The 26462-nt window shown below is 40.0% G+C and overlaps 1 protein-coding gene across 2 annotated transcripts in view; it reads right to left on the bottom strand.

Moving 5' to 3' along the window:
• The window catches only part of LOC121294028 (exportin-5), a 100676-nt gene that overhangs the window by 43795 nt on the left and 30419 nt on the right, over positions 1–26462 (bottom strand). For both annotated transcript variants that reach the window (XM_041217528.1, XM_041217537.1), the window contains exons 3-15: positions 26349–26421; positions 19601–19738; positions 18193–18375; positions 17287–17313; positions 15586–15771; positions 13417–13493; positions 10593–10692; positions 9520–9603; positions 8149–8274; positions 7241–7331; positions 6795–6923; positions 4650–4765; positions 2728–2883 (exon numbers count right to left, since the gene is read on the bottom strand). In XM_041217528.1, coding sequence (XP_041073462.1) covers positions 2728–2883; positions 4650–4765; positions 6795–6923; positions 7241–7331; positions 8149–8274; positions 9520–9603; positions 10593–10692; positions 13417–13493; positions 15586–15771; positions 17287–17313; positions 18193–18375; positions 19601–19738; positions 26349–26421 — 1486 coding nt within the window. The remainder of the gene's footprint in view (positions 1–2727; positions 2884–4649; positions 4766–6794; positions 6924–7240; positions 7332–8148; positions 8275–9519; positions 9604–10592; positions 10693–13416; positions 13494–15585; positions 15772–17286; positions 17314–18192; positions 18376–19600; positions 19739–26348; positions 26422–26462) is intronic.

Raw genomic sequence — 26462 nt, 5'->3', positions numbered from 1 at the left:
TTAAAATGTATTCACTTGTCTTGGAACAGTGGGCTTGGAACAAATAACAAAGACATAAGGACATTAGTGAGACAGGAATTGGTCTTAGAAGGTCATGAAACTGAATCAGTACAGGTGGAAATTAGGAATAGCAAGAGTCAGAAAACACTTGTGGGAGTAGTTTACCGGCCCCTAAAAGTAGTTATACCATTTGGCAGGGCATTAAACAAGAAATTATTGGAGCTTGGGACAAAGGGAATGTAATCATTGTGGAGGACTTTAATCTTCATATAGACTGGAACAATCAAATTGGCAAGAATGGTCTAGAAGATGAGTTTGTGGAATGTTTTTGTAACCATTTCTTGGAGCAATACGTTGTAGAACCAACTAGGAATACAGCTATCTTTAGATCTACTGTTGTATAATGAAGCAGGGTTAATTAATAATGTCATAGTAAAAGATCCACTGGGAAACAGTCATCATAATACCACTGAATTCCATGCCAAGTTTGAAAGTGAAATACTCCAATCACAAACAAAAATCTTAAACTTAGAGGCAACTACATAGGTATGAAGGGAGAACTGGGTACGGTAATTGGGTATGGTAGTTAATGAACAGTGGAAAACATCTAAAGAAACAATTCAAAATGGTCAACAAAAATACATTCCATTGAAAAACAAAAACTCAGCAAGACAGACCCATCTGTGGCTCACTCAGGAAGTTAAGGGTAGAATTTTACATTGTTGCAAAAAAAAACAGTAGCAAGTCTGAGGATTGGGAGTGCTTTAGAAACCAGCAGAGGGCTACCAAAAAGTTGATAAGGGGAAAAAAAAATAGAATATGACAATAAATTGGCCAGAAATATAAAAACAGATTGTAAGAGTTTTATGACTATAAAAAGGGAAAACAAAAGTAGCTAAAGTAAACATTGGTCCCTTAGCAGCGAAGACAGGAGAAATTATCATGGGGAATGAGGAAACAGGAGAGGCACTGAACAAAAGCTTTGTGTCTTCTACTGCGAAAACGGACACAACCTTCATATCAGAAATAGATGGTAACCTGAGAGCTTTTAGAGTGAGGAAATTAATATCAGCCAAAAAAAAGTACTGGAGAAACTTAAGGGACAAAAATCTGATAAATCCCAGAACCTGATGACCTACACCCTAGGGTTCTAGAAGAGATAGCTGCAGAGATAATGGATGTGCTGGCTATGATTTTCCAAAATTCCTTAGATTCGGGGATGATCTCATTAGATTGAAGTTGGATAATTTTACACTGCTTTTCAAGAAAGGAAGGAGAAAGAAAACAGTGAACTGCAGGCCAGTTAGCCAAACACCAATTGTTAGGAAAATGTTGGAATCTATAATTAAGGAAGTCTTAACAATGCACTTGGAAAGGTATAGTATGACTGGAACAAGTTAACATGGTTATACTAAAGGGAAATCCTGTTTGACAAAATTAGAATTTTTTTTGAGGAATTAACTAGTAGGGCAGGTAAAGGGGAACCAGTAGATGTAGTATACCTAGATTTCCAACAGGGATTTGATAAGGTGCCATACAAAAGGTTAATAGGCAAGATAAGGGCTCATGGAGTTGGGCTAATGTTTTAGCATGGATAGAAAGCAGAATGACGGTATAAACAGGGCTTTTTTCAAGTTGGCACGCAGTGAATGGAGTGCTGGGCCTCAGCTATTTATAATCTATATTAACAACTCAGATGAAGAGACAGAGAGTAAGGTATCTAAGTTTGCCAATGATACCAAGCTAGGTGGGAAAGTAAGCTTTTGGGAGAGGATGCAAAATGATATAGACAAGTTAAATGAGTGGGCAACCACGTGGCAGATGGAGTATAACGTAGGGAAGTGTGAAGTTATTTACTTTGGTCACAAGAATATTTTTTGAAAGGTAAGAAACTTGCAAGTGTGGATGTTCAAGGAGACTTGGATATGCTTGTACAAGGAACGCAGAAAGTTAACGTGCAGGTGCAGCAAGCAATTAGGAGAGCAAGTGGCATGTTGGCCTTTATTGCAAGAGGATTGGGGTACAAGAATAAACAAGTATTGCTACAGTTGTAGAGGGTTTTGGTGAGGCCACATCTGGAATCCTAAGAATCTAAGAAAGGATATCCTTGCATTGGAGGCGGTACAGTGGAGGTTCACTAAATTGATCCTTGGGAGGAGGGGGTTATCCTGTGTTGAGAGGCTGAGTAAATTGGGCTTATATTTTCTGGAGTTCAGGAAAATGAGAGACGATCTCATTGAAACCTACAAAATTCTGAAGGGGCTTGACGGGGTAGATACTGACAGATTGTTTCTGCCAGTCAAGGAGTCTAAAACATGAGGGGCATAGTCTCATGACAAGGGGTTGATCATTTAGGACTAAGATGAGAGAAATTACTTGACCCAAAGGGTTGTGAATCTCTGGAATTCTCTACACCAGGAGGTTGTGGATGCTCCATTGTTGAATACATTTAAGGCTGGGACAGACAGATTTTTGGTCTATCAAGGAATTAAGGGGTATGGGGGGAATGATGGGAAAATGAAGTTGAAACCAGAGATCAGTAATGATCGTATTAAATGGCGAAGCAGGTTAGACAGACCATAAGCTCCTATTTTTTTGTGTACTTGTGACTTGATCAATCTTTAGTTAGACTGCATTTCAGTTGTCAGCTTTTTGGTAACTGCCAGCTTTTTTTGAAGTAATCAGTTTTTCTAAAGTTCTATAGATTGCTACACAAGAACGATATACCTTTTCGAGGACTTGAGGTAAGACAGTGGCATCGTGGAGCAGGAAGGGAGAAAGTGTGGATACAGCTGTTAGGATGCATGACAGAATGAGCGGATCATGTGTTTGATAGCTTAAGACAGCTTTGAGCAGCTCAATCCCATCTGCCACTGGAAGTTGCTGAAAAACAAAACAAAGAGTTAGGCATCTAGATGCCATTTTTCATTTTCATTACAGTCAAACAATATTAAGTGTTTTGTATGGAGATAAAATTCTAAATTCTAGATGTTACACTGAAATTATAATTGTGTTTCGTTAAGGAACAAGATATCATTCATCTGTTTTATTATGCTGCTACAAACATTTCCTTAAACTTGTGGTTTAAAAAAAAATGAAGCGAACTGTATTCCCCAATTCCCCTCTCCAAACACACAAGCAAAAACAGCAAATGTGCATCACTTCCCCCAGCATTAAGTATTTAGCTTTGAAGTGATGTGATTAATTAAACTCATGTACAAAACTAGAAAATTTGCTCCATCCCCAAATCTATTGCCCTAGTCCCTTCCCACAACTCCCCCAACACCTAGCAGTTCACACAAGACCAACAGCCATGGGGAGATAAAAAGGGATTACGCTCACATCTCTGATAGATGTAGAAGAAAAAAAAAAAGGACAGAAAATTGAAAGTCAAACAAAAATACAGCCCCATCTTTGCTAATGGTTTAACATTTGAGTAAAGCTGTTTCCAACCGTACACACGGTTCTGCAATGATGCACCAAATCGAGATTGGTATTTTGTTTCCCCCAATCTGGTTCACCACTGTCCTTTAGGGAAGGAAATCTGCTGTCCTTACCTGGTCTGGCTTACATGTGTCTTCAGACCCACAGCAATGTGGTTGACTCTTAAATGCCCTATGAAATGGTCTAGCAAGCCACTCAGTTCTCAAGGTCAATCAATGCTGACCCAGCCAGCAGCACCCACATCTCATGAATGAATAATAAAAGAAAACCCTCCCAAAAGCAATGGGAAAAGAAAACAGGAAGACAATCATCTTGCTCTTGTACAGCTTAAGGTGAACTCAATAGGTTTCAGAGGTGACCGCTTAACTTATAGAATTCTATTTAACATGCATGGACTAAATGGAAAAGTGGAAACTTAGATAACACCTGAGAGCCAGGAGGATATGGACTAGCATTCTAAATGGTGAATTGAAAATGTAAGATCCTGTCATACAAGGCTGAATACTAAAAAAAAAATTAGCAAAAGTATTATTTATATACTACCCACAAATGATTTTTTAGAAACACAAATGTGTGGCTTCGGAGAAACCACACCTGGAATTATGGACAGCTTTGGTCTCCATACCCAAGAAATGAAACTTACATTACAGTGGGTGCAACAAAGATTCCCTAGATTGACTCCTAGGATGAAGGGCTGTCTAATGAGAAGAAATAGAGTAGAAACTGTTAATATTCTAAATTAGGAAATGATAAGCGATCTCATTAAACCTATAAGATTTTTAGAGGACTCAACAGGATAAATGCTGAGTTTTCCCTGGCTGGAGAGTCTAAAACTAGGAGTGAGCCATTTAAAACTGCGATGAAATTTCTGCACTCAAAGCATAGCGAACCTTTGGAATCCTCTAGCTCTGAAGATTGTGGATGCTCAGTCAAATAAGCATATTTACCCATGAGATCAATAGATTTTTGGGCACAAAGGGAATCAAGGGGCATGGGAATAGGGCCAGAAAATTGAGTTGATGTAGAAGTTCAGCTATGATTTTATTAAATGGTGAGGGGCTGTATGGCCTGCTCCCATTTCTTGTTATACCTGAAACTTCAATGGCTCGTGCCATTTGAAAAGGAAGGCTGCTTATGTGGGTACTGGCTGGCAGTTAGATTATGGTCATATTAAATAATAGTTTCCTTTCATTATTCACACGCACCTCAGGTTCCATTGTTCTGAATAGCTGGCTCATCACACTCTCCATAAAGAAGGTTAATGCATCCCACTGCACAAAAGATGGTGAAAAGATGGAGCACAAACCTTTGCCAGTCTTAGCTGCAGAAAGAAAAGAACAAAATCTAACACACTGACAAAAGGACTTGTCTATCAATTTATCTGTAAGATAGAAACATCTGCAATGATGCACAGAACCACTACCACTATGTTACCAATTAGGTGTTGAGACAGCACTGGTTTAAAAGAAAAAAATGAATTGAACTCACAGGAAATGTGACTTGCAATAAGCCAGTACAACTCCCAGAAACTTGTGCAACAAAATAATGAATTAAACTTATTCACTGTAAAAAAAAAAATTAACCTCTCATAAAAGGCAAAATTGTATGTTAATTGGCTGTTTCATAGTTACCACTGTGCTATATTGTTAAAACACAAAAAAGTACAAGCAAGCAACTTGATTCTTTCACCAGGCACACACTGTTGGCCCATAGTTTGATTTTCCTCTCGAGCACCACATTTGAGAACTCAGTCATTGCAGAGTTCAATGTGAGGCCTCAAGGGCAACTGGCATGAGCGTACTGGGGCCAAGGCAGCTCCAAAAACAGACATGTAAGGGTAATGGTACTGGTGGGGCCTCAGACTGACTGAGAATCCTAAGAAAGGAGACAAGGGGAAGGGGAGTAGGAAGGAGCTGCCAAACCAGCCTTATCTATAAGGCCTGGAATGACAGTCCAGCTCAACATTGTTCATCCAGTACAGTAGTTGAGCCGATAACTGGACCAGCCTAAGGTCACAATCCCAGTTACTGACGGCATCCTCATGGCAGAAATGTTGCAAACCAGGCATTATGTCAGCAATATTCCAGTATAGATAGGCTGGTAAACAGCAAAGAGAGAGAAAACAAAACCCTGAAACATTCAGCAGCTGTGCAGCAAGAGGGTGGGTGGTGTAGGGTTACATTTGAAATGATGTCAGTGTTCCCAAAAGGAGCCACCAAGCCTAAATCAATGTAGGTGTTGTGCAGTGAAGTATTCAACAGTTATATAACTGAACCTATAGGGTTACGTTTCAGCTGAAGGGAAGATTTACTACAGAATTGTTACAGTGTAGAAAGAAGCCATTTGGCCCATCATGTCTGCACCAGCTCTCTGAGCATTTTAAATTAGTGCTCATCTCCTGCCTTTTCCCTGTAACCCTACACATTGTTTCTATTTAAATAATCATCCAATGCCCTCTTCAATGCCTCAATTGAGCCTGCCTTCACATTTCCAGGCAGTACATTCAAAACCCAATGTGTGGAAAAGCTTTTTTCTCACCTCACATTTGCTTCTTTTGCAAAGCACTTTAAAACTGTTCCCTCTGGTTCTCGATCTGTTTTTGAGCAGGAACAGTTTCTCCCTATCTACTCTGTCCAAGTCCCTCATGATTTTGGCAACATCTATCAAGTCTTCTCTTAGCCTTCTCCTCTCCAAGGAAAACAGTCCCAACTTCTCCGATCTTTCTGAATAACTGAAGTGTCTCATCCCTGGAACCATTCTTGTGAACCTCTTCTACACACTTTCCAATGTGTTGATATCCTTCCTATAGTGTGGAGCCCAAAACTGTACACAATACTCCAGCTGAGGTCTAACCAGTGCCTTATATAAGTTCATCATGGCCTCTTGTACTCCATGCCCCTATTAATGAAGCCTAGAATACTGTATGTTTTAGAAACAGATCTCTCTTATCGGTCCTGCCACATGACTTATTTTCATATCACCAGCTGAGCCACTTAAAACAAAATCAAGGCCATCTCAGGTGGACATAAAATATTCAGTGGCATTATTTGAAGAAAGGCAGAGTTCTCTCCAGCACGTTGGCAAATATTTATCTCTCAGCCAACACGCAGATTATCTCTCTGCTATTATTTGACATTGCAGTGCACAACTAGCTGCCACAATTCCCTACATTGCAAGTGACTACACACCAACGCCAAAAGTACTTCAAAAGCCAAATATTGGAAATCTGAAAAGCACCTCATCTTTTGATTAGACACTTTACAGCTTTCCAGACTCAGTATTTGCCTCAGTATATAATAGGTGTAAACATCTGAATAACTTAAACAGAAACAGAATGCTTAACAGCTTACACATAGTTGGGCCAACATCAATGACTGCCGTAAGCTGATACTGCAGTGCCTCAGAAGCCATGCCGAATCCAGTCATCGGTGACAGACGACAAGAGAGTCTAATGGTCTCTCCTTGCTGAGCCCTGAATGCTGCAAAATATAAAAAGTTAACCTGCATAAACTTTTCATTCAAAGTGCTTCAATATGCTATTAAAAGTAGAATACTGATCTTATACATCCAATTGCAAATTCACTACTATCAATTGGGTAAATTGGAATCAAAATGTTACGCTTATCTAGAGCAGACCACCACTTCTGCAAACACAAAGATAGAAACAAACATACTTGAAATATTGGGATCTTATAATTAATGGCTGACTGTTTAAAAGGATTAGAATCACAGTTCTTCTGTTAAAAAAGGGAATTTGATATGCTTTAATGTATTAATATAACAGCACAGAACTTACAATTGAAAAATGCATTGAAGTCTTCATCATTGTCAAAGTCCACACGAGAATATTCACAACTTGGGCTGTCACTCTTGGAAGGAAATCCAACCTAGTCAGAAGAAAGATCCGTTAAAAAAATTCTATGTGCAATTTCTTGTCATGAATTTCCAACTACACTAAATTTAGATCCAATTATGAAAAAGCAGGGAAATTCAGACAAGCCCTTAAAAAGGAAATTATTGCATTAACCATAGAAGTTCAACACACAAATATATAACTTAGTATTATAGTGGGCCATACAATCATTCTGAGGTGGCAAGCAGAAGTAGAACACTACAATTGGCCTCGATGCTTCTCAGTTTAGGATGGGGATTGCATGTTCCCAGTTAAAAAAGGCTCACAAACCTGAAGGAATAAAAACAAAAAATGCTGGAAAAACTCTAGATCTGACAGTATCTGTGGAGAGAAACAGTTGATGTTTCGAGTCCAATATGAATCTCCTTAGGAACTCAGAAGGAAATGATTCAGCTTGCCTTTGCATTACTTTAGCAAATGTCTCCATACTGCAAAATGGCTTCCATAACTGAAAGATAACTTATTTTTCGTGCCATCGAGTTGAACTTTCCAAGTGACCAAGGACATTTCACTAAATCAAAATTACTGCTGATCTGTAACCAATGACCAGAAAACACAGCTGCATCTGAAGGGAGTATTTGGCTTACTATCTTACTTCCAGGAACTTATAGAATTTCTTACTTTGGCAACTCTCAAACCTTCCTAATGCAATAGCTGCACCTTGTTGATCATTGCTTTGCCACCCAAGTCAGTGCTGCCTTCAAACTGATAAATGAGATATAAACTGCATGAATGAAATCACCACTACTCAAGGGAGAAAATCTGCAGAAGAAATGCCCAAGTGCACATACCTTCAGAAGATTAGCCATTGTTGCATGCAACAATTGTGGAATGACCTCCAGCAAAACCGAGTCCTTAGAGACATGCTCATGTCTTAAAAATGAACACCAAGCTATCTGGGTTGAAGATCTTAAATACTGGACAAAAGAAAAATTTGAAATAGGTGGTTAATTCCGAAGCCACCCTTTCTTCCAATCCCACCTCATCCACTGTCAACAAAGGAAAATAAATCTCATCCTGCCTAACTCTTGGCCAGAAGCATTCTTATTGGCTTTTTTTTTTGTTTGCTAGAACATTCAATGATAGCTCACCACCAATCTGCACCTGCTCTGTACTCATGTTGCCTTCCTACCTCAAAACATGGAAAGACTTAGATAAAAGCAAAAGACTGCGGATACTGGAAATCCAAAACAAAAACACCTGGAAAAACTGAGCAGGTCTGACTGAGATTTTATGGCAACTGGACTAAAGAGCAGACAATCAATTTAGGACATTACCAGGATAATCACAGATCAGGAAGGCTATTCAGTGGTTCCTAACTCAGAGAAATTTAACATTGTAGCACCTAATTGTTTCGACATTTGAAGTTTATTCCACACATGGATCATTGGTATGAAGGGTTCCTGGTATCAGTGATTTACTAGTTTGAGCCCATGCCTCCTAATAACAGACTTTCAGTTTGCATTTTAGTAATATTTTGGACTCTCTACCTCTTAATCTTAGATATTGCTACAAGATGACTACTCACACATGTTCATCCCAAGATAAAGTACTTCCCTCTTTCCTCAAACTTAAAACACCCAACAATGAGGATCAGCTTCATGTTTCTTCTCTACAATGCTTCCAAGTGTTTATGATAAAAAGCAATTGGACCAGAGCACTGTACAGTTTGATATTATCTCTTCGAACTTCTATAGTTTTGGCTAAACAGTTAACCAAATATTAATTCCTAATTGATGCAGTGTTGTAATGATTGGGCATGTTTAACGTCAAGTTTTAGATTCCTATGTCCCAACTTCGCTTGCAGCTATTTCAACACCATTCATAAAATATGGATGTCACCTATTTTTCTTCCTTGTGCGTTATACATCATAGTTAGCTCAACTGCACTGTTCACTTACAGGCATTATCCAACATACTCTCATTTCTGAGCTGTACCATCTGATTTTATTCCCCTTTTTGTATCATTTGCAAATTCTTTTTTTTTACAATTTGCATTGAGTAACTGAATCCAGGCTATTTATTTTTTATATATATTCCTATTACACATGAATTCAAGGCAACAGCATACAAATTGCACTCATGCATGGTGCACATTCAAACACTCAATACTGTTAGGAAGTTGCATCACACACAATCAACTTAAAAAATAAACAAATTACCTGACTAGGGTGATTGGTGAAAGCCAAGAATGCTTGTAAATATTTGTTGAAATTAGGAGGTTGGCCAACATCTTTATCACTACCCTGAAACAAAATTTCAGTTCAATTTTGGCATACGTGCATTCTAAAAACATAATGGTAAATCATGTACAAGTTAAATTCATCTTTCATTGTCATAGACGGGTAGATATGACAACATGGTCTACTTACTAAGGATATTAATTATAAGGATATTCAAATAAAATTTGCTTGGTTTTCCGACACTGACTGAATATGGTAAGAAACACAAGCACAAAACGCAGTTTAATTATTTCATGACCCACAACTTGTAGATGATTATTACAAAATTATGAATGAATGCTTGTTTTTTTTGCCCATTTAATAGGCTTTTTCAGCAGACTTTGAAACAAAAATTTTTTAAAAACTTTGTTTCCACCTTTTCACCTACCACAAATACGACCTACAAGTTAGTCTGATTAATGAAATATTTACAAAAAAATTATCTGCAATCCTGAATTCAACGAAAGTATCAAATCTAAGTTATATATATTTTTTAAAAGATGTTATGTTGAGAGAGAGACACAGTTTCAATTAGATACAAAAAATATATTGGCAGGACCACAGAATTAGCACCAATTTTATTCTAATGCAAAATTACTTTACAACCATGAATTCAGAAAATCTAGCAGTTTAACATGTAAATCCACTAGGTGTAAGGTTGAATGGAAACTTCACAGTTATGCAGAGCTTTACATATCCATTAGGTCCAGAACCACCCTAAAATCAAATACAAGAGAAAAAGAAAATACAGCAAATATAATCGGACACAAAATGGTAGAAACATAGAACAGGTCAATTAGCATCTCTGGAGAAAACAATGATGAGGGTTAAATTGAAAACCCTTGTGTTCTCTCCACAAATGTTAACTTAATGCTATGCTTCACCAGTTTTTATCTTTGTAAAAACACATCCTACTATGACTACACAAATACATTCTATTGTAAACAAGGCAATGACTTAGAAAGATGCTACCATTAAAACAGACAGAAAGGATGCTTATACGCTCAACATACCCACAGTGCAGTTAGCTGTCCACCTAGGGCAGTAAGTACTTGACAAAGCCTTTTTAGAAACATGTAGTGCTGTTCCACAAGCCCTGCTCCATGAGCTGTCCTGTAATAAGAAATATGGAATTTTCAATCATTCCTGATATTAACAAAGCCGTTTCAACAGCATTTCACAGAATATAACCTTGCAGGGGACGAGCCCATTGGGCCTATGCTGGACCTTCTGGATATTTTAAACAGCTATGCAATTTAGTTCCTCACCACAGCTTTTCCCCATAATATTGTAAATTAGTTGTCCTCAAGTGCATATCCAATTGCCTTTTTTCCCCTCTGGAACCGAGTCCAATGCCTTTTTTGGTAATTCCAGAATTTAGCAGCCCACTGCATATAAAAAGTTATCATTTCCCCTCTAGTTCTTTTGCCTATCATTTTAAATCTATGACCACTGGTTAGCAACCCACCTGCTAGAGAAAACAGTTTCTCCCAACTTGCTCTATCAAAAACTCCCTCTGCTGTCTCCCTTTAACTTTCTCTGCTCTAGAGAGACAATCCCAGCTTCTCCTATCTCTCTCTACATAACTCAAATCCTTCATCCTTAGTACCATTGTTAAATTTCCTCTATATCATCTCTGGTACCTAAACAATCTACCTGAAGCATGGCGCCCAGAATAGAGCACAACACTTCAGCTGAGGCTGAAACAGTGATTTGTAAAGGTTTAGCATGATTTCTTTGGGCAGAATCTTGCCTTTGGATGGCGGGCAGGCCCCATCGGCTTGGCGGTGGGCGGGCAGCCGACCTCCCGCCACTGAAACGGGGCCCGCCTGCATTTTAAGTGGGCGGGCCAGTTAAGGCCCGCCCAGTGGCATCCCTGATGGGAAGCGCTATGTGCTTCCTGTATGGGGGGGGGGGGGGGCGACTGGGGATTCCCCATCTGTCAAAGTGCGCGCTTTCACGCATGCGTACAAAAATCCGCACTTCTCCCTGAGGCAGAGGAGGTTTACAAGAATGTTGCCAGGGTTAGAAAAGAGTAGCTACGAGGAAAGATTGGATAGGTTGGGGTTATTTTCCTTAGAACAAAGAAGGCTGAGAGGTGACTTGATTGAGGTGTACAAAATTATGAGGGGAATAGATAGAGCGGACAGGATAAAATTGTTTCCCTTGATGGAGAATTCTAGAACCAGGAGACATAGATTCAAGATAAGTGGCAGAAGATATAGGGGGGGCCTGAGGAAGAACTTTTTTTTTTACGCAGAGGGTATTGAGTGTCTGGAATTCGCTGCCCAAGTTGGTGGAAGAGGCAGAAACTTTAAACTCTGTTAAAAAGTACCTGGATCTGCACCTAAAGTGCTGTAAACTGCAGGGCTATGGGCCGGGTGCAGGAAGGTGGGATTAGAAAGGGCACCTGGGTGTCCTCGGGCTAGCATGGACAAGATGGGCCAAATGGCCTCCTTCTGTGCTGTAACTTTTCTATGGTTCTAATACTGATAGTGTCAAAAACATTAAAAATAGAAAGATTAAAAAATTATTAACATGTCCCCCTCATGTGACAATGTCACACGAGATGGGACATGTTAATAAAGAACACATACACTTTATTAATTTTTTTTACAACACAGACATGAAACTTCATCCCGCCAGTGGGTGAAGTTTCATGAATAATCTGGAGCCCACTCAGGCTCCTGGCCTGCCTACCAGCCTTAAGGTTGGACGGGCAGGTCTTTAATTATCTTAATTAGCCTGTCAATGGCCTCAATTGGCCATTGACAGGTCAGCGGGCGGACAGCTGATCTCGCTGTCCGCCCGCCTTCCTAAAAATTTAAATGGACTGGGATGACGTCGGGGGATTCCTCCCGACATCATCCCACATCGTTTTCCCCTCAGCGAGCGGGCCCACCCCCAAATCGCCGAGGGGAAAATCCTGGCCTTTGTTTCTGTTTTCACTGCTAGTCTATTTCCTCCTGGAGTCTATAGCCCGACTATTTTCCTTGTGGTCAATTTATGCATCGAGGGGTATTATGACTTAATCTTGCTCCCATTTCTTATGCACTGTCATTTGTGTCTTATTTCTTTCTTAAGTATCATCAATGACCTTCAAAATTGTGCTCCTTAGAGGTCATTTACATACAAGAAAAACAATGGACCTAACATCAATCCTCGGGGAGACCCCACCGCATATCTCTCTCCAGTGAGAAAAGCATTCGTTCAGCTTTGCCCACTGTCTCCTATCCATTGTTACTTACCTGCCCAAGTTAGTACTTCCCTTTAATACCATTTTCATCCTATTTCCAAATAAGTCTGTTATGAGACACTACATAAAATACCTTTTGGAATTCCATATATACAACACCCACTTCACTACCTTCATCACTGTACCTCTGCTACTTCAATGAATTTAATCAGGTTAATCAGACACAACTTGCCATTAGTAAACGAGTGCTGGCTATTCCTCGAGGAACCATGCTTTCAAAATGAGAATTCATTTCAACTTTAATAATGGTCTCTAGTAGTAACTTTCCCACCACAACCACAGATGTTATGACTGATTGGCTTGCAATTAAGCAGATTTATTGTGCCCCCCTGTTTTGAACAAGGAAGTTTCCATGCTCAAAATATTACTTTTTATTTTTAAGTACAGAATCTAATATATCAATTTCCAATATATGATTCTAATTTTTCTATCCATTCAAGACCTCTTAAATACAAAAGGCTAATAATGATAATTTAGTCAATATACAATTTGCTCAAAAGCAAATGAAGTTTGTTAAGTTGAGTAATTGAAATTATGAAATTAACATCCTATTTCTGACCAGATGAAAAATAAACACTTACTGTGCCGCTGACAAAATGCAGTGCATGGCAGCATCGCTAAAGAGGACCAGGAGAGGCTTACGATCCTCCAGCTTACCCTAATAAGTGAAGAAAATAGAGGCAATTCAGCCTGGATTTACTAGAATTTTGAGATCATTCCAGGTCTCTAACTTCTATAAAAAGTAAATAGAATATGAATAAAAGAGGGAAGAAAACTGATAAGAAAATTCATTATAAAATCAACTATATAACTTACATTAGGAATTTCAATCAGACTTCTATAGAAAATCCTGTTACAAAGGGCAACTTAAGAAGCTTCAAAGAAAATTTAACTTGAAATAAATTAAAACAATCTATTTTTGATCAGATATAGTTAAATATTAGGGTCACACTCATGACACAGAATTTTAAATTACCCCACTGGCAAGTCTGTAGGCTGGGAGAGGTGAGGAGCGGGAAAGGTGGCCATAAAATTTTCGGATGGCCTTCCCACTCAGCTCTCGCCCATCCCAACCTCTCTGCAATTTATTGTGCGATGGGTGAGGCCTAAGCCCTTGCCCCAATTGAGGCCTTAACTGGCCAATTAATGACCACTTAATGGCCATTTCCAACCCAGCTTCAATTTCCAGGGTGATGGGAGGAGTTCAATAGCATGGGGGAAGCCCAAAAAGTGACACTGCTCAGGCCCCAGGTGGGAAAAGGGAGGCACCTTCATCAGCAGCCTGCTTTCAACTTTGAACACCACCCCCCTCCAAAAGGTCTAGCCCCTGTGGGTGCTTCCTCCCCCACTTGGCCTCACCACCAATACCCCTAAACCCCCTTTGCCCCACAACTACCACCCCCCCCCACCCCCCACAAACCCCAGGCCTCACCTCCCCTTCCTGAGGCCCCACACTTACCCGGTCCTGGACTCCTGGGGACTTGGACTTTTGGGTCTACTTGTAGTTCTACTGCTGTCCACTGTTGCTTCTAGTACTGCTGGGACTAGAAAATTACTGGCCAATCAGATTGCCCAGCAGCTCTGAGGCAAGACTTCCTCCCAAGTTGAGAGGCGGGATGGGGTGTGAAGTCCCACCTTCAGCCAATTAATGTTTGTTGGAGCATTAAATAGCTGCAGGGCAGCCAAGTATTAGCAGAAATGTGCTCACCACCAACTCCTCAGATGGCAGGAAGAGAAAATCCGCCTTCTGAAAAATCCTGGCTATGGCTGCCAAAGTTATCGTAACTGAGCAGAACTACAGGTAAGGCACCTACACTTTTAATGAAATGTAAGTTATCTGTTAGACTGTCAGCAGCACCTGGACATTTGCAGAGTATCCACAGGTCAAATTAAAAGATATATTCAGCTTACAAACTACAGTACAAGAGCCATGAGAGTACTGACACTACAAGATTGATCTACACATTTAAAACGATGTAACCCTCAATTCCTGCTCACCCAATGTATGCCATTATAAATCTTGACTGCAAATTAAATTTGATTAGTCTATCCATGTTAAATCATTTTACTAGATTCCAATACAACTATGAAAACATTCTGTGCAATTTTAATATAATTATTTTAAGTATTGCTGAAAAAAAAGCTTTTCATCTTGCACACATCAGGATAATCAATGTCAGGGGAAGCAACAACTTTATATTGTATGAGAAGACTGTGTTGATTGGTTGGCAAGTGGACACTGACTGACAGAGGTGCTGTCATGGAAATGCACCAATTAATGGTGACTGACATTATTTGAAATTTTAAACCAGACAGCTTGATTCTAATTGCTCAAGACATTGCCCTGAGGAATGAACTGGTGAATGGCCAGCTCTTATTTTGTTTAGCTGAAACAGGCACAATGTTGGTACATGTTCTGTCTCCAAAGAACAGGGCTCTGTGTATTAATATATGTAGCTTCCAGTACACGCAAATGCGCCACACTGTGCCTCCCCTGGTATTCTTGCAACTGTCATGATGAGTACAAGATAAAAAGCTTCAACAAAATGTCTTCTTTCAGCAATACTCAATTTCCGTACTACCAAATGACTATTAATAATCTCATTTTAATTACTTAAAACATTACCAAAAAAAGCCTGAATCATTAGAAGTGGGTTCTATTTGTGGTTTAAACTAGGTCTCCGAGTTCCCAGCCTAAAACTGTTTAATTTTGAAAAATTAACCATTTATCTTTTGCTAGAAGGTATTACCTTTCTGCTGATGGCAATGAGCAGACACTCTGCTGCCTCAAGCTGCAATTCTGGTTCAGTTAGTAACATGCACAGCACCTCAAGTAGTTTGCAGCTATCAGCTGTAATGTGGTGCAACGCAACCCAGTCCACATATCCAGCCAGCGTATTGAGAGTTGCTACTGCAACACGACAGTGTGCCTTGGCCTAAGAAAAATAATTTTATGGTTTAGAAAAATCAGCAACCAAGTGCTCAAATATTAAAACACATCGTTTATTCAGCATTTTTTAAATCTATAGAGACATTTTAAAGCTGCATACAATGTATTGTTAAAGGATTATTTACACCTAATATTACATTTGGCACTGCTAAATTGAAGGAGCAGTAACCAGATTTCTACCAATGCTCCTTTAAGCAACAGAGGAGAAAACAGCATAAAATCTGCGTAACAGCAACCCCATAAGACGATAAGACGTAGGAGCAGAAGTAAGCCATTTGGTCCATCGAGTCTGCTCCGCCATTCAATGAGATCATGGCTAATCTGATAAACCTCAATTCCACTTTCCTGTCTTTTCCCCATAACCATGGATTCCCTTACTGATTAAAAATCTATTTATCAGCCTTGAATATTCTTAACGACCCAGACTATACAGCCCTCTGTGGTAAAGAATTCCACAGATTCTCTACCCTCAGATGAAATTCCTCCTGTCTTAAATGGGCGAGATTACTCTGAGTAACTCTCCTCACTCTGAGATTATGCCCTCTGGTCCTAGACTCTCCCTCAAGGAGAAAAAACCTCTCAGCATCTAACCTGTCAAGCCCCCTAAGAATCTTATTTGTTTCAATTAGGTCGCTTCTCATTCTTCTAAACTCCAATGAGTACAGGCTCAACCAACTCAACCTCTCCGCATAAGAAAATCCCTCCATATCCCAGGATCAACCTAGTGAACCTTCTCTGGACTGCCTCCAGTGCCAGTATATCTTTCCTTAGATAAAAAGACCAAATTTGTTCACGGTATTCTAGGTGTGGTCTACTTAGTGCCTTGTATAGTTTTAGCAAAACTTCCCCCTATTTTTATACACCATTTCCTTTCAAATAAAGGTCAACATTCCATTTGCCTCCCCATTACCTGCTGAACTTATATATTAGCCTTTTGGGATTCATGCACAAGGACCCCCAAATCCCTCTGTGCTGAAGTTTCTGCAGTCTTTCTCCATTTAAATAATATTCAGCTCCTCTATTTTTGCTGCCAGAGTGCATAACCTCACATTTTCTCACATTATATTCCATCTGCCAAGTTTTTGCCCACTCATTTAACCTGTCTATATCCCTCTGTAGACCCTTTGCGTCATCCTCACCACTTGTCTTCCCACCTATTCTGATCATCTGCAAACTTGGCGTTAGTACATTCACTTCCCTCATCCAAGTCATTAATATATATTGTAAATAACTGAGGCCCCAGCACTGATCCCTGTGGCACTCCACAGGTGGCCATCCTGAAAATGCCCCCCTTATCCCAACTCTGTCTTCTATTAATTAGCCAATCCTCTATCCATGCTAATATACTACCCCCAACCCCACCAACTGTCCTCTGCACAACATTTCAGCTAGAAAATTAATTGCAAAATTGCATTCAACTATTTGGTAAAATATGCAGGACCTTCAAGAAGCTCTGAAAGAAACAGCACTAATAGAAGAAATAATGTAAATGCAAACCCACCTTATTTTCTTGAGTGCTATCTGCTTTCTGCAGGAAATTAAAAGAAAGATGTTAGGAAATGGATATTTTGCAAAAGGCCAACATAAGAAATAGGAACAGTAGGAGGCTATTTGACCCCTAAGCCTTCGCTGCCATTCAATAAAATCATGGGCTGATCTGATTATGGCCTTAACTCCACTTTCCTGCCTGCCACCATAACCCTCGACTCCACCACAGGTCAAAATTAAGCAATGGCTACTAAACCAGGAGCAAATGACTATGACCACAGATTTGCAATTTTCATGGATAAGTGGATAGAAGCAGTTAATCTTCAAAATGCTGGATATCCCACAATCTCATGCAATAACAAACAAACAGAATTAATGGTGCAACAGGATCACTATAAATGATAAATCACCCGAAGAGTTACAGATGAATAGCTATTACATTATACATTCAATGCATCATGCATCAGGTCTGAGACATTCTTGAAGTATGAATAATCTATATTTACTTCAGTTCTCATTCCCCAAAGGCAATGACTCTTATCAACAGAAGTCCACACATGCCAGAAGCACTCCACAGTATCTTGCTCAAGTAGTTACTCCATGGAAATACTTGCACAGTAGTAGTCAAAAAGCTGTTCAGTCATACCACAGGTAGCCCAATCCTGTACTTACCTGAAGGCATGTACTTTGCAGTTGAATTCTTAGGGATCAAGAGCAGCAGGCTTGCCTGTCTGGTGCTCCTTCCCTACCTTAACAGGCCGAGATGAACTGCTAGTTCACATTAGTTATCTCGGGAAAGACTAGAAAATAAACCTGGCACATTTCTCATTTGTCAGTTACTTGGAGGCAACTAATAAAATTCACTTGCTAATGGAATTCTTCCAGAATTAGCAGTCATAATCAGATATACAGTAATTACCAGTTGTTTGTAGCTCTGAGTGTGCTCCTGCAAGATGTCCAAGAGAAAACTGAAGAGCTGCATCATGTTTTGAGTCAGTGCATGCTGGATGTCCTTACGACGCTGTGCAGGTATGGTCTGGAAAGTCACCACATCTTCCACCAGGCGCAGAAGGATTAACATCACCAGCTCAGTTTGTGTCTCCTAAAATAATGAAAAAGTTAAATCACCTACAGATAGTATACAATCACTGACAGGCTATTTCATGGAGATAATTACAAAAAACAGATACCAAATGTATTGATGATTTGCAAACTTGCATACCAATGAATATCAGAATATTTAAATCCAATTTATTTTCTTCACTTATTTAATGATAATAACATATGAAGGGGTTACAATCTAACTTGTTTCTTAATTTGTAATTTTCCAGCTACTTCGTGGAATATAGCATGTACACCACCACTAATTACATCTTATACACTGCCAATTATTTTGCTGCAGAATGAAATGTTTAGCAAAAATAAAAAACTCAGCAAAGGATGAACAGGTTTCTTTTCTAACGAAGCAAAAGTTTGGGGTGGCCTAATAGATGTCTTTAAAATTCTGAAACATTTTTATAGAGTAGATGCAGTGTTTCCACTTGTGAGATAGAGAAAAATTAGAGAACAGTGATATTAATTAGTCACCAAGAAACCAAACAGGGAATGCAGAAGGAACTTCTTTACTCAAAAAGTGGTGAGAATGTATCACTGCCACAGGAAGTGGTTGACATGAACACTTTGGTTACATTGAAGGGGAGGTCAGATAAGTATAGGAGGGATAAGGGAACAGAGGATTATGCTCAACGAGTTAGGTGAAGAAGAATAAAGGATAGACTCAAGTGGAACATAAACACCAGCATGGACTGATTGGCCTGCTTCTGTGCTGTACATACGCAGTGGTATTATCACTGAACAAGTACTCCAGATACCGAGAGTAATTCTCTGTGGACCTGGGTACGAATCCCACCAGGCAGATGGTGAAATTTGAATTCAATGAAAAATCTGGAATTGAAACCATTGTCGATTGTCGTAAAAACCCATCTGGTTTACTAATGTCCTTTATGGAAAGAAATCTGCCATCCTTATCTGGCCTACATGTGACTTCAAACCCACAATAATGTGGTTGACTCTTAAATGCCTTCTGAAATGGCCTAACAAGCCATTCAGTTCTCAAGGGCAATTAGGGATGGGCAATAAATGCTGGCCCAGCCAGTGACACCCACATCCAATGAATAAAAAAAAACCTGTGTATAGATAAAGTCAGAAACAGAAGAGAAGGGAAAGTTGGATTTGCATGGAAACATTAACAGCACAGAACTTACACAAACTGTTGCAAAAGAACACACTCACTTTGGAGTATCTATTAATGGTAGATTTGGACTTACCCCCATGGCAGTTAGTTTATCCATTTCATTTAGCATATCTGGCCACTGCTGTGGCCACTCGCGCTTAATCATTTCTACCACAATGCGGGAAAGTGCATCTTTAATGTAAGCCTCTTCCACCATAATGTTATGAGTACCCTGAGGATACAGAAGAAATGTTTGATCAACAATTCCTTTCAAATCTATACAGATTTTAGAAAACGCATCTGTGTGTTTAACTAGAACTGCAGTCATATGTTAAGCAGGAAAACAGGTTTATCAAGGGAAAACTTAATTTTTGCACAATATCAAAAAGTCACATGCTTTGTTCATGAAAACAAATATTGCAGCTTCTCCCTTCTAAAGTACATATACTGATTATAATATCTCAGTCACTTGAATACCAGATAAATAATCTTCAAATCCACACTGTCAAACTGACTCCAAAATTTTTTATTTTTTTTTTAAACTGAAGGGAAACTAATCATTCATGTTACCTGCTGATACACATTGCCAGTTGCAGAACCCACTGATTGGCATTTATGGAAATCATAGGTACTTACCAACAGAAACCAGCCCAGCACCAACAAAAGTCAACTTGAAATGTAACAAGAATGTTCTCCATTAAGCTGACCGGCCCTCAGCAGTGAAGCTTTTTTAGAACAGTCATTGCCCTGGCTCTGGGCATAGAGACTCTGTAGAAGCAGAGAATCACCTCGGAGCCTTATATTTTTCATGTATCAGGAGCCTAAAATCTACATGCAATGCCACTTATAGGTCCCCTAGAAACAAAGAGGCCATCATTCCTTTATACAGCAATGACTTAACTCCCATTTGCTGCTGTTACAGAATCTTATGGAAAAAGGAATACAGAAGCTGCAGGAATCAAGATAAAGTGAATAATCACCCTAGGCTGAACATCACTTTACATAACTCTGTATTGGAGATAAATCTATTGAGTCAATCTTTCTGCTTAGCAAAGATAAACACCCAAGTTGTTTGAAGTCTGAATCTGGCATAAATAAAGAACATGACAGGTCAAGGAACAACATTAGAAACTACTTTCATTAATACCTTCATCCCAGAGTTGCTGGTACCCCTAGCAGCATACTGCAGGTAAGTAATCGTAACAAATTTTGTTTAATAGCCCTGTGAAGTGCCTTAGAACATATTACTACCTTAAAGGTGCTATATAAATGCAAGTTTTGTTTTGTTACAATGGAGGGTAGAGAAAAGCAGAACACTGCCACCTCCAATAAAAGGTTATTCTTAGTTAAGGAATAGTATTACTGAAATTAATGGGACTTCTGGATTTGATGGCCTGCATCCTAGATTTAAAAGAGGTAACTAGAAATAATAAGATACATTCCACCAGAGTTATAGATTCTAAAACAGTTCCCAGGGATTAGAAGGTAGCAATCATAACCATGCTATTCAAGAAAGAATGGGAAGTGAGAAAACAAGGAACGATAGACCAGTTATAGACCTCTCTTCTATTTTTCCTTAGTTCTGTTGAAGAGTCATACGGACTCAAAATGTTAACTGTGTTCCTCTCCGCAGGTGCTGTCAGACCTGCTGAGTTTTTCCAGGTATTTTTATTTTGGATTTCCAGCAGCCAGTTTTTTGCTTTTATTATATTACTATAGACCAGTTAGTTTGACATCAACAGTAGGAAAAATACTGGCTGCAATCAATTATTAAGGATATGGTAATGAAATGGTGTTTTGGCAAATGTGTTGGGTATTTTTTTTGAGGTTGTAACTGACAGATTAGATAAAGGGGAATCAGTGGTTGTACAATAAGTCCTCATTTAACGTTGCCCCATTTGACATTGTTTCTCCTTAACGCTGGTATGATGGGGCCTGTAATCATGTTAAATATCACAAGATGCGTTTTAACATTGTTTCCTGCGTGATCTAATTGACATTTCGGAGCGGCTTCCCCACCTGAGTTGCAGCCTCTCCTTGCTTCCCGAGGTCAGATTTGCAGCCTCAACCCCCTCCCCAATCCACCCTCTCTCCAAACCTCTGGCTCCCTGACTCGCCATTGTAAGTGGAAAGTTAGTTTGCTTTCAAAATACGATAAGTTTAAAAATATAAAGAAGCTGTTTCATTTCCTAATGTAATTTAACAAGCTAACATATTGCAACTTAGAAGGTATAATGTTAATATTTATTTTTTTCTGATATGGCAGGTCCTACAGAACCTAAGTACAGTATTTTTTATTCATTTACAGGATGTGGGCGTCACTGGCTAGGCCAGCATTTTTTGCCCATCCCTAATTGCCCTCGAGTGGTGGTGGTGAGCTGCCTTCTGGAAACACTGCAGTCCTTGTGGGGTAGATACACCCACAGTCCTGTTAGGGAGGGAGCTCAGGCTTTTTGACCCAGTGACAGTGAAGGAACGGCAATATATTTCAAAGTCAGGATGGTGAGTGGCTTGGAGGGGAGCTTCCAGGTGGTGGTGTTCCCATCTATCTGCTGCCTTTGTCCTTCTAAATGGTAGTGGTCGTGGGTTTGAAAGGTGCTGAAGGGACCTTGGTGAGTTTCTGCAGTGCAACTTGTTGTGCAGAACCAGTCATAGATAAGATAGGACCATAAAGGGACACCACTTTTGTATCTCTTGTACAGCCCATACATACATGGAGGCAGCAGACTGAGAGAACGAACCCTGTCATATTTAGACCAAACTCAGTCTAACACAAGCCTACCTTCACTGGTCAATGTATGCTTTGAGATTCTTACTGTCCCACGCACTTATAAGATTGGTCTTACTGGCAACCTCGTAAATAGGGCCCAAGCCATTTGCTTACCATGCAAGCTTGGTGCTGAAATAGGACACATCAAAGGCACCCTGCGGAATAATGGCTACCCTGATCAGGTCACTTCACGCTGTATATTGTGGAAACTCATGAATGGGCCTAAGGTTGTCACTTTCGGCCCTGAAAAGTGTCCAGTCGACCTCTGATTACTCTGGAAGGGCAAGGTATCTCAAAAATATGAGCAACGGGTGAAGCTAGCAGTTTCACGCTGCTACCATGCAATGGCAACACAAGTGGTATTCACAACTAACAGGATGCTGCCGTCAAGCCAAAAAGATGTTCTGTCTATCGCATAAACGAGTAATGTGGTATGTTCAGTGCTAGCGTGATGCGAGGCATGAAGGCCGTACATCCCAAAGGCTCATGGATCGTATCAAACAGCATGCCCCTTGCGCTATTTGCAATGGGTGAGACAGGCTGTACCGAACCAGCCCATGCTTGCAAAACAGTGTCCAACATTAGATGTGATTCCATGATTGGAGAACATCTGCTAAATAATCCTCAGTGTGCTGAGAATTACGCTGACAACCAATTTAAGATGGTCAGTTGTGCTTGCAGTTTGTTACATTTGCATGTACATATTTTAATTCACAGGGCCCTGTTCCTTGCAGACAGAAAGAACATTAGGAAAGTTAGGAAGGCAAATGCAATGTTGACATCAGGGATGTGCTGCTGAGGTTTTAAGGCTCTGGTCAGACCACATTTAGAATATTGTGAGCAATTTTGGGCCCAGTATCTCAGGAAGGATGTGCTGGCCCTGGAGAGGGTCCAGAGGAGGTTCATGAGAATGATCGCAGGAATGAAAGGCTTAACATATAAGGAACGTTTGAGGACTCTGGGTCTACACTCGATGGAGTTTAGAAGGATGAGGGGGGGTATCTGATTGAAACTTACAGAAGTCCTGGATAGAGTGGACATGGGGAAGATGTTTCCATTAGTAGGAGAGACTAGGACCCGAGGGCACAGCCTCATTAGTAAAGGGAAGACCTTTTAGAACAGAGATGAGGAGAAACTTCTTTAGCCAGAGAGTGGTGAATCTATGGAATTCATTGCCACAGAAGGCTGTGGAGGCCAGGTCATTGAGTGTATTTAAGACCGAGATAGATAGGTTCTTGATTGGTAAGGGGATCAAAGGTTACGGGGAGAAGGCGGGAGAATGGGGTTGAGAAACTTATCAGCCATGATTGAATGGTGGAGCAGACACGATGGGCCGAATGGCCTAATTTCTGCTCCTATGTCTTTTGGTCTTATAACATGTACATCCATTGCGCCTGTTTCAGCTAAACAAAATAAGTGACAGCCATTTGCTGATTCATTCCTCAGGGCAATGCCTTGACCAGAGTCAAGCTGCCTGGTTTAAATTTCAAACAGTGCTTGGCAGTTAACTGTCAGTCACCACAACCAGTGCATTCTCCATGGTAACGCCTCTATCAGAGTCCACTTGCCAGCCAATCAGCACTCTTCTCATACAGTATAAATTGTTGTTCCTTTCATACTTAGTATTCTTGCAAATTGTCCTGATGAGTGCAAGACAAAAAGCCTTGACAAAAAATCTCTTTTTTTAAGTAATACTCAAGTTCTGTACTACTAAGCAGATAAGAATAAAATGTGAAGTTATGCACTTTGGAAAAAACAGAAAGCAGAATGTTTTAAAATGTGCGAAACGAGAAAATATTGGTGATCCAAAGCACTTGGTGTTTGAAGCACTGAAATGCATGGGACAGTAAGAATCTCAAAGCATATATTGACCAGTGAAGGTAGGCTTGTGATAGACTGGGTTCGGTCTAAATATGAAGGGTTCGTCCTCGCAGCCCACTGCCTCTGTCTATGTATGGGCTGTACAAAAGATACAAAAGTGGTGTCCCTTTATGTTCTATCTTATCTATGGCTGGTTCTGCACAACAAGTCCTTCACTGTCCCTGATGCATGTTAATTTTGTGATTTTTTTTTTAAGTACAGTAAACAATCTAGAAAGCAATTAGTGTATTTAACTTTTATTTCAAAGGGATTAGAATGTAAGAGTGAGGAAGTCTTGCTAAAATCAGAACGTTGGTGAGACCACACCTGGAGCAGCATGTACAGTTTTGGTCTCCTTACCCAAGAACGGATAAACCCATCTTGGAGGGAGTTACAACAAAGGTTGACTAGATGTATTCCTGGGAACTTAGAAGAAAGAGAGGTGATCTAATTAAAGGATAAAAATTCTCAAGGTACTGGATAAGGCAATTGTTGGGATGATGTTTTCTTTGGGGAGTCTAGAACAAGGGGTCAGTTTCGAATACGGAGTCAGCTAATGACTGGAATGAGGAGAAATTTCTTCAGTCAAAGGGTTATTGATTTTGAAATCCTCTACCCAACAGGACCGTGGATGCTCAGTCATTCAGTTTTTTCAAGACAGAAAGAGATAAATGTTTGGAGGCTAAGGGAATTAAGGGATATTGGGATAGCGCAGAAAGGTAGAGTTGAGGTCAAAGATTAGCCATGATTGGACTGAATGGCAGAGCAGATTAAAAAGGTTGAATGCCTACTCCTGTTCCTAATTATCATGTTTTTATTAACTGCTAAAATATAATCTAAATATTCAAAAATGGTACAAATCTCATCCAAGACCATTCTCAAACATTCTAGAAACTATTTGCAGTGAGACATATAAATTAGAGACACCAATGGGACTTGCCTTAGGTGCCCTTTATTTGAAAAATGCTCATTGTATGTACAGTAAACTGGAGGAAGCAAATACTCTGATTGGCTATATTGCCTGCAGCTTTGGTCTTTTATCTTACCCTGACTATGGATTGTGCCCGATTCTGGAGCCCTGACAACAGCATATGATATTAGTTCATTGGATTTCCTAGTTCATTACCATCCCAGAGTCATTTGCATTGAGGAAACATTGCAGATCTTGCGATCTGCTATGTTGGCAGGCTGTACATGGTACGGTTGCTATGGGCCAGAGAACCTAGCAGATCCCAAACAAACTTGCGGAAAAGTTATTGTCCTGCAGAAATCACCAGATGGGGTGAAACAAGATAATGTGGGCTTTTTTTGGGGGGGGGGGGGCAAATGAAATTGCGGAATTCAGAATTGAGGCTCAGGAGATGCGATGGAGACTGGGAGCTTTGAGGGTAACACAAATGATTTCTCCTCTCCCCTGCTCGTTTTCCGCTTTCTCACTTTCTCTCTGATGTCTCCTGCTGCTTGGGGACATTTTGAAATTCTAGGCAGTGTTCAGTATTTATCCATAAGGATGGAGTCAGGTTGTCAACTTTGGTTGGAGGTATTCCTGGAAGTTTGACCGCACAAAGTTCTGACCGCACAGAATTGGATCACATGACTTATACAAATGTTAATGGTTTATCTTGGGTTGGGTCACCTGTAGTTGAAAATCTTAGTCTGTTTTATGCCCTATGCCAGCAGCTGCTACAGAAGTTTCAAGCAGCAGGAGACCACCTGAGAGGAAGTGAGAAAGAGGAAAACAAAAGCAGGGAAGAGAGGAAATCATTTATGTTACCCTTAGAGCTCCCGGTCTCCATCGCATCTCCTTAGCCCCAATTCCGCAGTTTCATTCCCCCCCCCGCCTTTATGTAAAGGAGGTCTCTTTATCCGCCATCCACAGTGGCAGAAAAAACCCTCTACCCAGGATAGAGCCATGCAAACATTCAGACCCAGAGAGAGGGCAGTTTCTCTGTCACCTCATATCTATCTATGCCACTGGTATTTAAGTTGTTAACAGACTTGGTGCATTGAAGGGTGTTCATAAGCTGCACTTTACAAGTGTCCATGGTTTCAAGGTGCAATTTACACCTATTACAATGCTAGTTATTTGGGTCCATCAGTAAGTATCCATTAACTGGGAGACAACTATTTGCACAAGTTTCACTGTAAATGTCATGTAGTTGGTGGTGAGGTTTGAGGTCAGAAAAGCAGGAAAGTTAATAAGACAACTTACACGCGATAGAAGAGTCATCACACTATTCTTCAGCTGGACCTTATCACGGTGCACCATACCATTCCAGCGAAACCTTAAAAAAACGCCAGGAGTTATCTCCACGACATCATTTTG

This window comes from Carcharodon carcharias, chromosome 2, assembly GCF_017639515.1.
Source record: "Carcharodon carcharias isolate sCarCar2 chromosome 2, sCarCar2.pri, whole genome shotgun sequence".
In the NCBI taxonomy this organism is placed as follows: domain Eukaryota; kingdom Metazoa; phylum Chordata; class Chondrichthyes; order Lamniformes; family Lamnidae; genus Carcharodon; species Carcharodon carcharias.
This window is presented reverse-complemented; position numbering and strand designations above follow the sequence as displayed.